A 16,314-nucleotide genomic window follows, 5' to 3' on the forward strand; every position below is an offset into this window, starting at 1 on the left:
AAATGAATCACAGCAAGGACACCAGGAACAAAAGAGAGAAATTAGGACTAGTTTGCTACTAGAAGGTGAGTTGTACTACCAGTGAAGTGGTACAATGTTATTTGAAAGTGGACTTGGACTAGTTGTAAATGTATATTGTAAACTCTGAAAGTAGAAAAAAAAAGTATAACTGATATGCTAAAAAAAGAGAGAAAATGGAATCATATAAAATGCTCAGTTAAAACCACAAAAGGCAGGGGGGAAAGTATAAGAAACAGGAACAAAGAAAAAGGGCTACAACTAGAAAATTGTAACAGACATGGTAGATATTAATTCAACAATACAATAATCACTTTAAATGTTAATGGTCTAAATACAGACAGAGATTGTCAGAGTGATCAAAAGATGAAATCCAATTCTATGTCACCTACAAGAACCCACTTTCAATATAAAGATACATATAGATTAAAAATAAAGGGATGGAGAAAGATATACCATGCTAACACTAATCACAAGGAAGTGGGAGTAGCTATATTTCTGACAGAGCCAACCCTGGAGCAAGGAAAATTATCAGGGACAGAGGCATTGCATAACAGTAAAGGGGTCAATTCTCAGAGAAGACAACAATCCTTAACATGCATGTGCCTAACTACAGACTGTCAAAATAAAAAGTAATGGAACTGCAAAGAGAAACAGATGAAGCCACTATTATAGATGGAGACTTCAACACCTCTCTGTCAGAGATGGACAGTTCCAGTAGACAGAAAATCAGTTTAAGGACATAGCTGAACTCAACACCACCATCAAACAATTGGATATAGTCAACATCTGTAGACTACTTCATCCAACAACAGAATACATTCTGCTCAAGCTCACCTGGAACATAACAAAACAGACCATATTCTGGGCCATAAAACACACCATAACAAATTTAAAAAACTAGAAATCATACAATGTCTGCTCACAGGCTACAATGGAATTAAACTAGAAATCATTAACCAAAAGAGCTGGGAAATCCCCAAATATGTGAAGATTAAATGACACACACTTGTAAATAATACACAGGTCAAAAAATGGAGAAATATTAAAATATTATAAATTAAACAAAAATGAAAGTACAACCTATCAAAATTTGTGGGAGGCATTTGATATCAATGCGTAGGGGGAAATCTGAATTTATACATCAGAAAAGAGAATCTAAAATCTCTACCATAAACTTCCCCCTTAGGAAACTAGAAGAGGAAATTAAATCCAAAATAAGCAAAAGGAAAAAATTTAGAGAAGAAATCAATGAAATTGAAAACAGAAAAGAGAGAAAAATCAGTACAACCAAAAATTGGTTGTTTGGAAAGATCAATGAAATTGATAGACAGGGTAACCAAAAAAAAAAAAAAGAATGAGAGAGAAAACACAAATTATTAACATCAGAAATGAAAGAGGGGACCTCACTACAGAGTTCATGGACAGAAAAAGGATATTAAATGGATACTACTATGGGTGAATCATGGGAGCCTCCAATTTATAGCCAGTCAGTCAGAAGCACAGGTAACATCCTGGACTGGCACCTGAAGTGGGGAGTGAGGGCAGTCTTGTACGACTGAGCCCTTAACCTGTGGAATCTGATACTCTCCCTAGGTAGATAGATAGTGTCAGAATTGAGCTAAATACGTGGGACATCTAGTCAGTGTTCACTGAAAACTGAAAAACTTCTTGGTCGTGTTGAATAAAAACACATAGTAATTAACAACAACTCTATGCCCACAAATTTGATAACCTAGGAAAAAATGGGCCAAGTCCTCAAAAGACACATTTGCCAAATCACAAACAAGAAAAGGTAGACAATCTGTATAGGCCTATATCCATTAAAGAAACTGAACAAGTAATTAGTAACCTTAGAATAGAAAGCACCAGGCACAGATAGGTTAATGGTGCATTCTACCAAATATTTAAGTAAGAAATTATACCAATTCTCTATGATCTCATCTAGAAGATAGAAGCAGAGGAAATATTTCGTAACTCATTCTATGAGGACAGTATTACCCTGGTACTAAAACCAAAGACATTGGTGGAAAAGAAAACTACAGTCCAATATCTCTCATGAAAATATCAATAGATGCAAAAATCCTCAACAAAATACTAGCAAATCCAACGCAGAAGAAAGCAACTTAGAACAAGAGCCTATGTAAGAGGAAAAAAAACTTCAGAAAGAAATAACTGTTATCTTCTAAAACAAAAACTGTACCAAAGCAGAAGGTAACCTGTCTTGACTGGAGCACTGTCATGCCAAGAACAGATATGTTACAAGACAGCATCTCCCAAGAGTTTCACTAATATTTACATGTTTTTTAACCTGAGGTGGTTTGGGGGTAGAAAGCCTGATCCATGGCAAGATTCTTACCTATAATGATGGGTCTTGGTGATGAGATAAGGAACTTCCTGATCCCCTGTTCCCCTCAATGCCTTGCTACCTCGTTCAACAGGCAACACTTACTTCCCCATTTTGACTTATTACTGAGAGCTGAAGGTCAGTCATAGCCAGTTTAAAAGCAGAAAATACAGAACAGCCAACTCTGTCCAAATTCTTTGTAGGTTTGCAATACCTGAGCCATATCACGGTCCCAAGGGATATAGCAACACCTGCCAGTTAGTCACTGCCATGGAGAACTACCCATAGAATAAATAATAAGGCGGCAGTGGGTGATAACCAATGGGTAGTGGCAGATAGGGTACCTATGTCCAATTACCCTACCATTTTCTAAAAGCAGATTATTCACACAAATTAATTCCTGTTAAGAATTAACACAAATGTCCAAAACATCTGAGATCATGGTAAGGTGACTTCTTTGCAGGAAATTAGAAAAGCTGGACAGATATTCAACAAAATGGAGTAAGTGTCTAGTCTAGGCCAGACCCTATCTGAAGTAGCTCAGACTCTAAAAATGGAAAATGAAACCAACAGATAGAGACCTGAGTATATATAGAAAAAAAATCACAAAAAAATTACAAAGCCTAAAGCAAATTGAAAAAAGGTAAACACCTGGGAGGAGAGAGAGAATGAGTATCAGGAAAGCATTCTTAATATATTTAGAAACTAAGACAGAGGAGAACAGGATTAACAATAAACTCTTATTTCTATTTAAGTGAATACAGTAAAGTTATGAAAACAGAAGAGAAATATAAAGAAGAATGTAGGCTGGCTGAAATAGAGACTACTTTGTGAAAGGCAGGAAGCACTCTAAGACCCAAAATACAAAATGAGGCATCTGTATTAATTCAAGAAACACCAGAAAGCCTAGAAAATCTTGAGCAAGGAAGCAATCTGATCAAAGCTGGACTTTTAAGAAAAAAATGAATCTACTGCCAATATGTAAAAATGGTTCGGAAGAGGGAAAAGAAGAAAATATAATGAGAAACTTAACATTACTCTGGAAACTAAATGGGTTACTTTGAAAGCAAATGTTTAAATGCTGTTTAATTTGTTCTCACCAGCAGTTATGCCAAGAGGATAACTGAGTCAAACTGACCTTCAAGCTTCCATAATTGTAAATCCCTTGAAAATAACAATTTCTATGTTGGGTAATTCTTTCAATATTCATGCTTTCGGCCTAAATGCTCAATAAATAAGAAATCTAATCATGTAACTGCAATATGAATCTATAAAAGTCATAGAAACATAGACCTTTAATAGCATCTACTTCAGTGGTTTTCAAATTTTACTTTTCAATGCAGAAACCCTCTACAATGTAATTCTGATGCTGACTACCCAGAGTTAGCACACACTTCACAGGTTGAGGGCACAGAACTCCCCAAGTCTGCCCTCACTTCAGACACAGAAACAAGCTCTGGGGTTTCCAGCCACATGCACCTCTGAACAACTGGCTACAAATTCAGGGGTTTCCACTATCCCCTCAGGTTCGATAATTCACAGAACTCAGAAAAGCACTTATAATTACAGTTTTATTATAAAAGATACAAATGACAACCAGCCAATGAAGAGAGACGCATGGGGCCAGGCCTGGGAGGATCTTAAATGCAAAGCTTCTGTGCCCTCAGGACTCACCATCCTCCGGGCACATCAGTGTGTATCACCAACCAGGAAGCTCAACAGAGGTTCGGTGTCCAGAGTTTTTATTGGGGTTGCATTATGAAGGTATGGTTGATTGAATGATTGGCCACCTCCTAGAACTCAACCTCCAGGCCTCCTCCCCCTTTCTGGAGGTCTAGCTGATATCCTGTGACTCAAAGCCCCAGCCATCTTATCACAAGGTTAGTCTTTTTGGAGCCACCAGCCCCCATGCTGAGTCATCTCTCTAGCATAAACCAAGGTATTGTCCCAGGAACCCACCATGAGTTGGGTTAAGTGATAAGATGCTCCTATCACTCAGGAAATTCCAACGATTTAGAGGTTCCCTTCCAGAAAACAGGGACAAAGATTAGTAAAATTCTTTATTATTCAACAATCTCTTTTATACAAAAAATTTGTCTTAAAGGAAACCAATATGTGAAGTAAATTCAAGTGGAATTGCTCTAATTGAGGAATCCCAGAGCCCTACCCCATAAATGCCCAATACCTTTGAAGGCCAAGAAGACTGAGTGAGTCATGCTGAACAATATCCTCCAGTCTAACACTTACAGTCCACAGATTCAGCATCCACAGGTCAAAAATAGTCAGAAAAAAAATTCCAAAAACTTCCAAAATGCAAAACTTGAATTTGCTGTGTGTGGGCAACTATTCACATAGCATTTACATTGTACTTACAATTATTTACATAGCATTTACATTTTATTAGGGGTTACAAGTATTCTAGAGATGATTTAAAGTATATGGGAGGGGTGGGGACTTCCCTGGTGGTGCAGTGGTTAAGAATCCGCCTGCCAATGCAGGGGACATGGGTTCGAGCCCTGGTCCGGGAAGATCCCACATGTCGCGGAGCAAATAAGCCCGTACGCCACAACTACTGAGCCTGCGCTCGAGAGCCCGCGAGCCAAACTACTGAAGCCTGCGTGCCTAGAGCTCGTGCTCCACAACAAGAGAAGCCACCGCAATGAGAAGCCCACGCACCGCAATGAAGACTAGCCCCTGCTCGCCACAACCATAGAAAGCCCACACGCAGCAACAAAGACACAACGCAGCCAAAAATAAAAAATAAATTAAAAAATTTAAAAAAAGTATATGAGAGGGGAATTCCCTGGCAGTCCAGCGGTTAGGACTCCGTGCTTCTGCTGCAGGGGCCGCGGGTTTGATCCGTGGTCGGGGAACTAAGATCCCACGTGCTGCGACACAGCCTAAATAAATAAATAAATAAAATAAAGTTTTTAAAAAAAGTATATTTGAGGATGTACGTAGGTTATATGAAAACATTATGCCATTTTATATAAGAGACTTGAACATCTGCAGTTTTGGTGTCCACGGGAGTCCTGCAGATATTGAGGGATGACTGTACTTCATCTTAGAAAAAGGAAAGCAAGTTATCACTTTGATCTGGTAGTGCACTTAATTCATCACTCTCACTGACTGGTAGCCAAGAAGATTTTTAAAAGCTTAGTGCATTTTTTATTTTTATTTATTTATTTATTTATTTTTTGCGGTACGCGGGCCTCTCACTGTTGTGGCCTCTCCCGTTGCGGAGCACAGGCTCCGGCCGCGCAGGCTCAGCAGCCATGGCTCACGGGCCCAGCCGCTCCGCGGCATGTGGGATCCTCCCGGACCGGGGCATGAACCCGTGTCTCCTGCATCGGCAGGCGGACTCTCAACAACTGTGCCACCAAGGAAGCCCTTAGTGCATTTTTTAAAAAGAACACACTTAAATCTTAAAACCTATCACTCTGTTTAAAAATAGTTAAGCTTATTAAAACTTAACTTATTAGAAAGTAAATAGTTAACTAGAAATGACAAGCTTATGTCTGTTAAAATACAAATTGCTTATTATCCTAACTAAGGATGATCTGAATTAAGGCACACCCAAGAGAGTCTGGTACAGTCATTAACAGATATTATGCTAAACATTCTGCTGTGCACAAATAGGATCAGGCTCTGACTCAAACTTATATACACAGATCAGAAATGCAACCCGGGGCTTCCCTGGTGGCACAGTGGTTGAGAATCCGCCTGCCGATGCAGGGGAGACGGGTTCGTGCCCCGGTCCGCAAAGATCCCACATGCCGCGGAGCGGCTGGGCCCGTGAGCCATGGCCGCTGAGCCTGCGCGTCCGGAGCCTGTGCTCCGCAACGGGAGAGGCCACAACGGTGAGAAGCCCGCGTACAGCAAAAAAAAAAAAAAAAGAAAGAAAGAAACGCACCCCATCTCAGATGCTAAACTTGTTCACATTATTTACTGATGCTGCCTCAAGACCAAGAGCCATAGCACAGTTCTTCCACATTGTAAAACAACAAGTATGTTTTAAATCAGAACAATATAAACTACCGGTAGCAGCTCAACATGGCTTTGTGAATAGCAAATGAATTCAAAACTATTTATTTTCTAAGACAAAAACAAGGTATGTGGGAAAATAATACACACCTGCTTCTAAAGAATTCGAAGCTTCATAATGATCTTACTTTAACCTCAGATTATCCTTTTCCTTATACCCAAAAAGAGGTGATTGAGAAATTTGCCTAACAGTACCCAGAAAAATCACACACTGAGCCTCATTTGAATTTCAGCAGTCTTCTCAATGGATTGAAGCACTTTTTTCTGATAAGCAGCTACTTTTGATTTTCTCAAAATTTATGACTGCCAAAGATTTGGAGAGGTAAGAAATGCTGAGAGGATGACTGCCCATCACATTCAGGCTATAGGAAAAAGACTGTCATTCAATCAGTTTGGAGACATAAAAGTTCATCCAAAATGGCCAATGGAAAAAGCAAGGCCTAAAGAAATTACCCTCTTTTTGAGACAGGAATCAATTTTTCAAAAAAGTTTGTTTCACCAAATATCCCTATCCCTCCTGACCACTGGAAATTCCATTGGAAGAGCAATCTGAAGCTCTTCTAACCAGAAAGGGAAGTAGGTGTCAAAGGAACAGCATGAAAGCATCTCAGAAAAGAGCACAAAATAGAAATGAAAATCTAGAAGCATTAGAAAGAATAGCTTACAGGAGAAGTAAAATAGGAACAGAAGAAACAATGAGCACAAAATTTCTTAACCCAGTGGATACAAGACCTTTAACAGACCTGTATTCTAGATTTTTACATTTTTCTCCTGAGTATGTTTTTACAGTAACTGATTCCAGCCCTTAGAATCTGAGTAGCCTCTAAAGGCTCCAAACATACTACATCGCAGGTACTGGGCTAAGTGCTTTACAAGCATCATCTCCTCAAAACAACCTTAATGGGGACTAATGAAGAGAAAGGTATGGCAGCTCAGAGGATCCACAGATGAAAAAGCCGTGGTGTAAAACCAACAACAAGGAAATATGCTTGAGGAAAAGAGCGGAGACTGAAGAGGTAAAAAAAGGAGCCACATGCCACAAGGTCTTATATGCTATGTTGAAAAGTTCAAATTCCTGTGAAAAGCTGTAGATTCACTAAACTATTTTAATCAGAGGAGCCATATGATTACATTTACATTTTAGAAATATCAGCGTCACCTGGAAAATGACTGGGGACAGGCTGGAGGCAGGGATAACAGAGTTACCGGACTCTCCTAAGAGAGCAAGCTAAACTTGCTGGGCAGTGGCGAGGAGAACAGAAAGGAGGCGAGGCCTGAACGGACGGACAGATGAATGGACTCAAGAGCTATCAGGAGGAGAAGCACACAGACTACGGCAGCACCAGAATCCTGGAGGGCACATTCAGGGCGGCTGGGACACAGTAGACAGTATATATTTGCCGTGGGGATGTAGAAAATTACAACTACAGAATTTAAGAATGACTCCCAGGTTCTTGACATATCTGACTAAGTAAACTGAAGTACCAGTCATGAGAACAGAGGAAATGTGAACTTGAGAAGAGAAATTTGAATATGAGTTTGAACATGCTGAATTGGAATATTCAACTCCAGTAAAGAGTTAGAACGTCCTGTGTTTTTTAAGTGTTCCTCATAGCAACTCCTTGAGGTAGATATTTTTATCCCTATTCACACAAGTGGAAAGTAAACTCAGAGGGGTTCTGTACTTGCCTATGCCCATATTTTGCCCACTTACTAAGAGCAAATGCTGCACCTGCAATTTAAACCCAAAGCCCAAGCAAGGTTTTTCCATCACACCAGGGCTTCCCTGGTGGCACAGTGGTTGAGAGTCCGCCTGCCGATACAGGGGACACGGGTTCGTGCCCTGGTCCGGGAAGATCCCACATGCCGCGGAGTGGCTGGGCCCGTGAGCCATGGCCGCTGGGCCTGTGCGTCCGGAGCCTGTGCTTCACGGTAGGAGAGGTCGCAACAGTGAGAGGCCCGCGTACCGCAAAAAACAACAACAACAAAGACATGATGATTTGGTAGAGGCAGGGTAATGATTCAAAGATGCCTCTTTGGTTTCAAATCAAGATAAGTAGAACATCATAAAATAACCACATAATGAAGGAAGAACTAGACTGGAAAGATAAGTTCAGTTTTCTGATAAACTGATTTTTTAGGTGATACTAGAACACCAAACAGATATGCAAGACCGGAGAGATCGCAAGATATAAATAACTGATCCTTATGGAGTGTTTACTATGTACCAGGCACTGTTCCTGAAGTACTAGGAATAGAAATGAAAAGTTCTTGTCGTTATGGAGTTTACATTCTACACAGGCGGCAATCAATCAACCAACCAATCAATCAATGTGAGGTAGCTGAGTACTATAAAGAAACAAAATGGAACAAGGACACAGAGGGTAAAGATGGATATTTTTTACAGAAGGTAATCAGGGAAAGCCTCTCTTAGAAACTCTTCTGAACAGAGTCTTGAATGATGTGATGGACATCAAGACCTTCAAATACCTGGGGGAAAAATAGCCTAGGCAAAGAAAACAGCACAATATAGATACAGAGGCAGGAATGAGCTTGGCATATTGAGACCCAAGGAGCTTAGAATGAGAGAGAGTGGAGACTGTCATCTTATTAGAGACATAGGAAAGGCCAGACTATGGGCCACACTAAGGAACTTGCATTTCCCTGTAAGTGGGATGGGAAGCTCCTGGAAGGTTCTGAGCAGGCAAATGACAGTACCTAAGGTTTTTAAAAGATCACTGACCTTTGTAAATGAGAACTGATTGTAAGGGGCAAGAGTAGTAGCAAAGAAGCCTGCTAGAAATCTCCTGCCACAGTCTATGAAAGAGAACGATAGCTGGAGTAAGATTATAGTGATGTGACAAGGAGAAGTGATGAGATTCTGGATATATTTTTAAAGTAGAGCCAGAAGATCTTGCTGATAGCATGGATATGAAGCGTGAAGGAAAAAGAAGAATCAGTGATGACTCCTAGACATTAGAGATGAGTGACAGTAAATATCAACGGTGCCATCTACTGAAATAGGCAAGGATGAAGGAATGAGCAGGTTTGGGGAAGAAACCAAAAACTATTATTATCTCTATATCCCATATTAAAGATAAGGAAACGGAGGCACAGAATATCTAAGAAACTAACCCAAAGTCACACTGCTGGTAAGCAGCAAACCTGGTAATTGAGTTCAGGCAGTGTAGCTCCAGAGTCTGAATTCTTAGTGCAAAGCTAAATTGCCTCCTAAGACTCCAAGGGGAAAAAAAGTCTCAAAAAAGAAGTTCTAGAACTGAACATTTGGAAGTCACAAAACGGAGAAGCCAAAAACACTAAAAAAGAGCTAAGCAGAAAATCAGAAAAAGTTTGGTGTCCTGGAAACCAAGTGAATAAAGTACATCAAAGAGGAATGCTAAGAGATCAACAAAGAAATGAACTAGGAATTGACCGATGGACTCTGAAATAGAAGCTTGATGGAATGAGTTATCTTCATAATTTAAGAGTTGAACTTAGCAAGAAATGTAACATCCAAAATGAGATTCATGTATTCAGTAAGTGTTTACTAAATGTTTATTAGTGCCAGAGACTGGTCTACGTGTTAGGGATACAGTAGTGAACAAACCAAACAAAAATGCCTGTCCTCATGGAGCTCACATTCTAATAACATATTTAGGCGCTTCTTCAAAGGAAAAGTGATCACCAGTATTTTATCTCTTTATATGAAATGTTACGTGGTATAAATCAGTATGTAAATTTCCGATTTACCATTTCAGTTTATTGATGAATAAAGCAGAAGGCAATTAATTTTGAAGTAGTAAAAATATATGCTAATGTTAAGTGATAAATATATCAAGTGAGTTAGTGGGAGTACTTTAATATCACTGACATACTCACTGATGGACAAAGTAAGAAGAAATATTGTTAAATGTATTCTACATACTATATTCTGCATGCTATACAAGTGAAAAATTTTAAATGGGAGTCTATTGGACTCTGTCAAGGATGATTTGCTGGGGTCTCCGGCAGGTCTTCTTAGATAAACTTTCACGATATTTTGATACATGGATCATGAGGAGAGAATTGATCCAAACACTAAAACCTAACTTTAAGAAGTAAGCTTTTCTGGGAGTTCCCTGGCAGTCCAGTGGTTAAGACTCCACGCTTTCACTACGGAGGGTGCATGCAGGTTCAATGGGGTACTAAGATCCCGCAAGCCACACAGCAGTGTGGCCAAAAACAAACAAACAAAAGCAAAACAAACACAAACAAAAAGTAAGCTTTTCTCGAGCAAAACCATGTTCCTACACTCAAGAAGCTTACCGTCTATAGGCTCAATGGACACGTTCTCAATTCAACAAACTTTTATTAAGCACCTACTCTGTGGCAACCAATAAAAGAGTTCAGGGGCTTAATACAAGATATAACTATCTTTAATGCGAAATAATTTGGTAAAGACAAAAAGTGTCACAGGAGTTTTGAAAAGGGTGGAGATTACAGTGGGCTAGAGTAGTGTTTCTTAACTGGAAACTATTTTGTGCCCCCAGGGGACATCTAGCTATGTCTGGAGATGTTTTAAATCATAACTGGCGTTTCGGTGGGGAGAGGTGCCACTGGCATCTAATGGGGAGAGGTCAGGGATGCTGCTAAACACCCTACATTGCAGAGGACAGACGCCCTCGACAAAGACATTTATCTGGTCCGAACCATCCGTGGTGTCACTAATAAGAAACCCTAGGTTAGAGTAATCAGGAAATGATTCAGGTATGAGTTGGATTCTGAGTTGACTTTTAATCATAAGTAGGTGAAGAAAGGTAGAAGAAATAACACAAGCAAAAGTATAAAAGCAAGAAGGAGCCTGTGTCTGAACTGGGTGGTGTAGTTACTGGGAAAGGTGTGACATTAAGAATCCAATGGAAATGTGGGTTCAAAAGGCAACAGGATACAAAGGTGATTGGGTAGTTGGAAGCTAGATTACATACGAACATGAAAACTAGATCAAGGTGCTGGAAACAGAAAAAGAAGGTATTAAGAAATTGTTTTATTTTAAGCATTTGCCCTGGAAATTAATGTGGTAAGTTATAAACCTGCTTGAGAGCAGCAGCATGCTGCTTATTCATCACTCTCTTATGTCACTGAGCAGTGTCCTGTAAATAGTGTGTGCCAAGTGCTTATTAAATTAAATGTAATTTCCCAATTATTTATTTATTAACTATTACTAGTCATCTCTAAAGTTCCATCCACTGCTAAGATTCAGGACATTCATTTAAACTGGAACCGAAGAAAGCTATCATTTAGTCGGTGCCCACCATATAAAGGCACTGTAGGAGGCCCCTCTACACATACTATTCCACTGAACCACAAACAGAATGTGTTTTCCCTCTCTTTAAAGACGAGGACGTTGGGACTCAAAGGGCTTCAGTAACTTGCCCATGATTCCACTCTGAGCTAGGCAGCGGCAGGGATGGGATTGAACCTTTTTCTAGTCTTAACCCAAACCTTCAAGCTTCAGTGGCAGGCTGTAAGTTAGAGTTAAAAAGAAGATTCCAACCTTTTATCATTAACATATACAAAGACATGAAAAGCACCTCCATTAGGGTGTCCTTATTCTTCTTTACTCTAGCAATTAGGCACGGTATTTAACTTGCTTTCACTCCACACGCGTGTGCCCCAAATGCTAGGAGCATTCAAATCACCCCAGAAGTCTCTCCCCGAAAGCTCAAACTCCTGTAATTATTACCCTCAGACCAGGAAAACACACACACACACACACACACACACAGACAAACTAACCTGTTGAATTGGTATGATCAGTTCTTAAAACCGATGATTCAGAAAACCAAAAATAGACCATTTCAAATTCAGAACAAATTAGCATTTTCGGATCCCAGGTCCTCTTCCACACTTAAAGTACTGAGACCTACCCAAGGAAGGCAGCCCAGTGTCTCCGGCCCTCAACGACGTCTACACTGTTGCCAAGTATTCCATCTTCATCACTCTCTCCCAAGATCTCTGACAGTCCACCCCGAACCAGAAGCTCTGTCCTGCCGCTACAGTTCTATCACAGATTTTAAAGTCCCCTAAGGAAGCCAACCTAAAACATTCCCCTAGTTCCAGACGTCTGACTGTGTCCCGGGAAACACTCTATCATAGGACTTATCATCGTACACTAGCGGAGACTCCCTAGCTCTCGACTGTGTCCTCCCAGAAGCACCGTCCCAGCACCAGCTCCCGCCCCAGCTGCTCCTCCGCGGCCTTCGACACCCACCTCTCCAGCAGTTCTTTCGGAACCCACAGCCCCAGCTCGAGGCCCGTTTCCCAGGCTCTCACAGTCCCCCTTCTTTCCAAGAGGATGCGCCGAGCCCCCAACCTCCTCCAAACTCTTACAGAAAGAGCCTCAGGGAAGGGGCAGGACTCGCCCGGCCCGGGGGTCCAGACCATCCGCCGGGAGCGGGCAGAGCGGGCTCGCGGTCCGCCGGGGGTGGACAGGGGGCGGCAGAAGCACCTACCGACGTCCTGATCGAAGGGATTGGTGGCAAAGAGAGGCATCTCCACTGCGTGCTGAGGTGTCCGCAGGGACTCCCCCTCGACACCGCGGGAGTCAGCGTACGACCGAGAAAAGAAGGTTCCTCAGGCAAAAATACCGACCGAGACGGACCCCCGGGGTCCGCGACAGCTCCTCCTCTCACCAACCCCCAGCTACCGCGGCGGCGGCGGCGGCGGCGGCGACTGGAGCGGAGGAGCCGCGAAGGCCCCCCGCGCGGAGCCTGTCGGGAATCTGGGCGCCCTCGGCGCCGCCTGCCCAGAACCTGCCCGGAACCTACCCCGCCCAAACCGGCCCAACCCCAGCGCCCCCTCCGCCCGGCCCCGCTTTGATTAGCCACACGGGAGAGTGGCCATGATGCCTGCGCTTCCTGCTTTGGCCTTGGTCGTGAGCCTCCGGAGGACGGGGTCCTCCGGGCGCGCCGAAGCCGACTAGCGAGCCCAGGAGTGAATCAGAGGCTGAGTAGAAAGAAAAGGGGTCGAGGCTGGGGAGAAGGGAGACCCCTTTCTCCCACCCGTTCCGTCGGTTGTCACAACTTTGTGGTCCCTGGAGAGGGGGATGGAAGCCCCTTCACTCGGGGGCATCTAAGTAAAAGGGCTGTGAGTTCAATTCTCTGCCTGCGGTGACGAGGAACTTGCTCGGTGAAGTCATGTGAGCGGGGCGGCTTGGCCAGAGTCCCCACGAGGGGTGTGTCGGGCGCGCGGCTGCTCGCGGCGGCTGAGGCTGCGCTGGCACCTTCCCGAGAGGCCCCGAACGCCCGCTTCGGAGGCTCGGTCAAAAGCACTTCTGGCTGGGCGTTGGCACCTACTGACTGACTGCACTCACTAAGCGATTACGGTGATTGGCAAAGCAGTGGCACAGCCCCAGAAGCCTGCGATACCCGCCCCCCCGCCCCAAACCGAGCAAAAAGAGAAAACTGAAAAATGGAGCTAGCGATTTACTAGTGATTCGTAATAACTTAAACTATTTCGTCATTTTATTTATAACTTTACAAAAAATGATATCCTGTAGAAATGTTAAGCAGCATCTTCTAGAGATTTTTGCATCCCTCTTGGAAGGAACTTAGAGCATCTTGCATGTAAGTTGAAGTTATGTAAGTCTACCAAAATTAGAGCACCTCCCAATGTAGCATGTAAACGTTTACAACGTGTGGACAATAGGACTGGTATTGTGGAATACGAGGAGGGCTTAGAAACATCCATTAAGAATGAAGTCCCATTTCTGAAAGTGAAAAATGACGATTAGAGTAGCATTTAGATACGTGTTTGTCATTGAGACAAAGATAAAAAAGAGGGATGTGGGGAATCGTACACTCACAATGCTGGATGAAATTATTACAGTCTCCCTACGAGAAATATCTGGAAGTATGTAACACAAGCTTTTAAAACCGTGAATACTTTTGGACCCAACAATTCTACTTTTTTCAATTTATCCTAAAGACGTTCTTTAAGAACGTGAACAAATATATTCATGGCAACCTTGTTTATAGTATCAGAGCATTGTTAAACACGAAAATGCCCGAGATTAGGGATTGGACACACTACTTCCCTCTTGGTGCCTCAGTTTCCTCATCGGTATGAAACAGGAGTAATAATCAGGTTGTGAGGATCAAATGGATTCACACAAACGAAGCCCTTAGGTGCCCAGCATACAGCAAGTGCTAAATAAGTGTAAGTAATCGTTTTAACTAGTATTGGTTCAGTAAATCATAGTACACACAATGTAAAAACTCCCCGGCTATTAAAGGTGATAATATAGATCTATATTTACATAGATAGACATCTAAATACATAAGTTTGTAAAAGCAGCTTACAAAACCATATGAGATTACAAAATACCCCCAACTTTTAAATTCTGAGAGGAAATAGGTGAGAATATTACGATTATCTCTGAATGGTAAGGTTTGTGATATTTTGCTCTTTAGGCACTTTATATTTTCCAGATATTTTAGTGATAATTCTACATGTCTTTCAAGAGCAGAAACAAAGTTAACACAGCAATGTAAAAAATGTGGTACATTAATGCCACCGGTTCTTAACATTTTAAGGAGCCAGTACCAAAACTTGCTTGTGTTTCATTATGATGAGTAGACAGTTCTTCCAAAACATCACTCTTGATATGGGAAACAGAGCATTCTCTCTCAAAAACCGGTTTTTGATTACTGGGCTGACAGAAACAGGTGTCTACCTGTTCCCGGGCATTAGTGTCTGGGGCACATTATCATAATCGCCGTGTATCAGAGCCAAATATTTATGAAGATGCATTTGGATGTGCTTTGTGCTTCACTGAATAATTCTGTTGCCAGCGATAAGCCAGTGATCAAGTTGTTCAAGCCTTGATCATCAATATGTGAGCACTGGAAATAGTGAAGTAATAACACAGATATTAGTCTTGATAGTATTATCTATGTATTCTGACCTAGAAGAATGGTTATAGCTCTTTGGGGCTTTTATCATTAATATGCTATAAAGAATAAACATTTTTAATATTATTTAACATAAAACCAAATAGAAAAAGTGCAAGTGGTTTGCATTTTGAGGTTAGCATTCCATTATTATCCCTTGAAACATTAAAACTACATGAGTTTCACTTTTAGTTTTACCATAGTTTTTAAAACGTTGTAGAGGCACTTTCAAGTGTTTCTGTAATATGTGTTTATGAAATTCCATGGTTAATTTTAAAATGTTAAATCCCTTTTTTTGTTTGTTTGACTTTGAAAATTCTTCTGTCTTTAAAAACAAGACAGCAACATGCAAGTGGAGTCACTCCAGGAAAAAACTATAATTCTAAGGTTTAGGAAAATAAATATCCTAGGAATGTTACTAATACTACTTTAGTTCACACTCTTATCATCCTTTGGATGAATTATTACATTCATCTCCTACTATGTTTTTCTCTTTTCCTACTGCTATGGACTGAATCGTGTCCCCACAGAATTCATATGTTGAAGTCCTAACCCCTAACGTGATGACATTTAGAAATGGAGCCTTTGGTAGATAATTAGGTAATTAGGTTTATATGAGGACATGAGGTTGGGGCCCTCATGGTGGGATTAGTGCCATTATAAGAATAGACACCAGAGACCTTCCTTTTTCTCTTCTCTCTGCCATGTGAGGACACAATGAAAAGGCACCTGTATCTGCAAGCCAGGAAGAGAGAGCTCCCCAGAACCTAACCATGCTGGCACCCTGATCTCAGACTCCAGCCTCTAGAACGGTAAAAATTAAATAAATTTCTGTTGTTTAAGCCACCCAGTCTATGGTATTTTCTCATGGCAGCTGAGTTAATACATCTACCTGTCTCCAAACCATTCTCCGCACCCCTGCTGGAATGATTTTTCTAAAACACAAATCTGATTATGTTATTCCTTTAAAATTCT

General features: G+C 41.4%; 1 protein-coding gene across 1 annotated transcript in view; it reads right to left on the reverse strand.

Moving 5' to 3' along the window:
- The window catches only part of STAM (signal transducing adaptor molecule), a 66,019-nt gene extending 52,894 nt beyond the window's left edge, over window positions 1-13,125 (reverse strand). The window contains exon 1 of the mRNA XM_082617058.1: window positions 12,901-13,125. Within this exon, the coding sequence (XP_082473184.1) occupies window positions 12,901-12,940 (40 nt within the window). The 5' untranslated portion in view covers window positions 12,941-13,125. The remainder of the gene's footprint in view (window positions 1-12,900) is intronic.
- Between the last annotated feature and the right edge of the window lie 3,189 nt (window positions 13,126-16,314).

This window comes from Mesoplodon mirus (genome assembly GCF_964341445.2).
Source record: "Mesoplodon mirus genome assembly, chromosome: 4".
NCBI lineage: Eukaryota > Metazoa > Chordata > Mammalia > Artiodactyla > Ziphiidae > Mesoplodon > Mesoplodon mirus.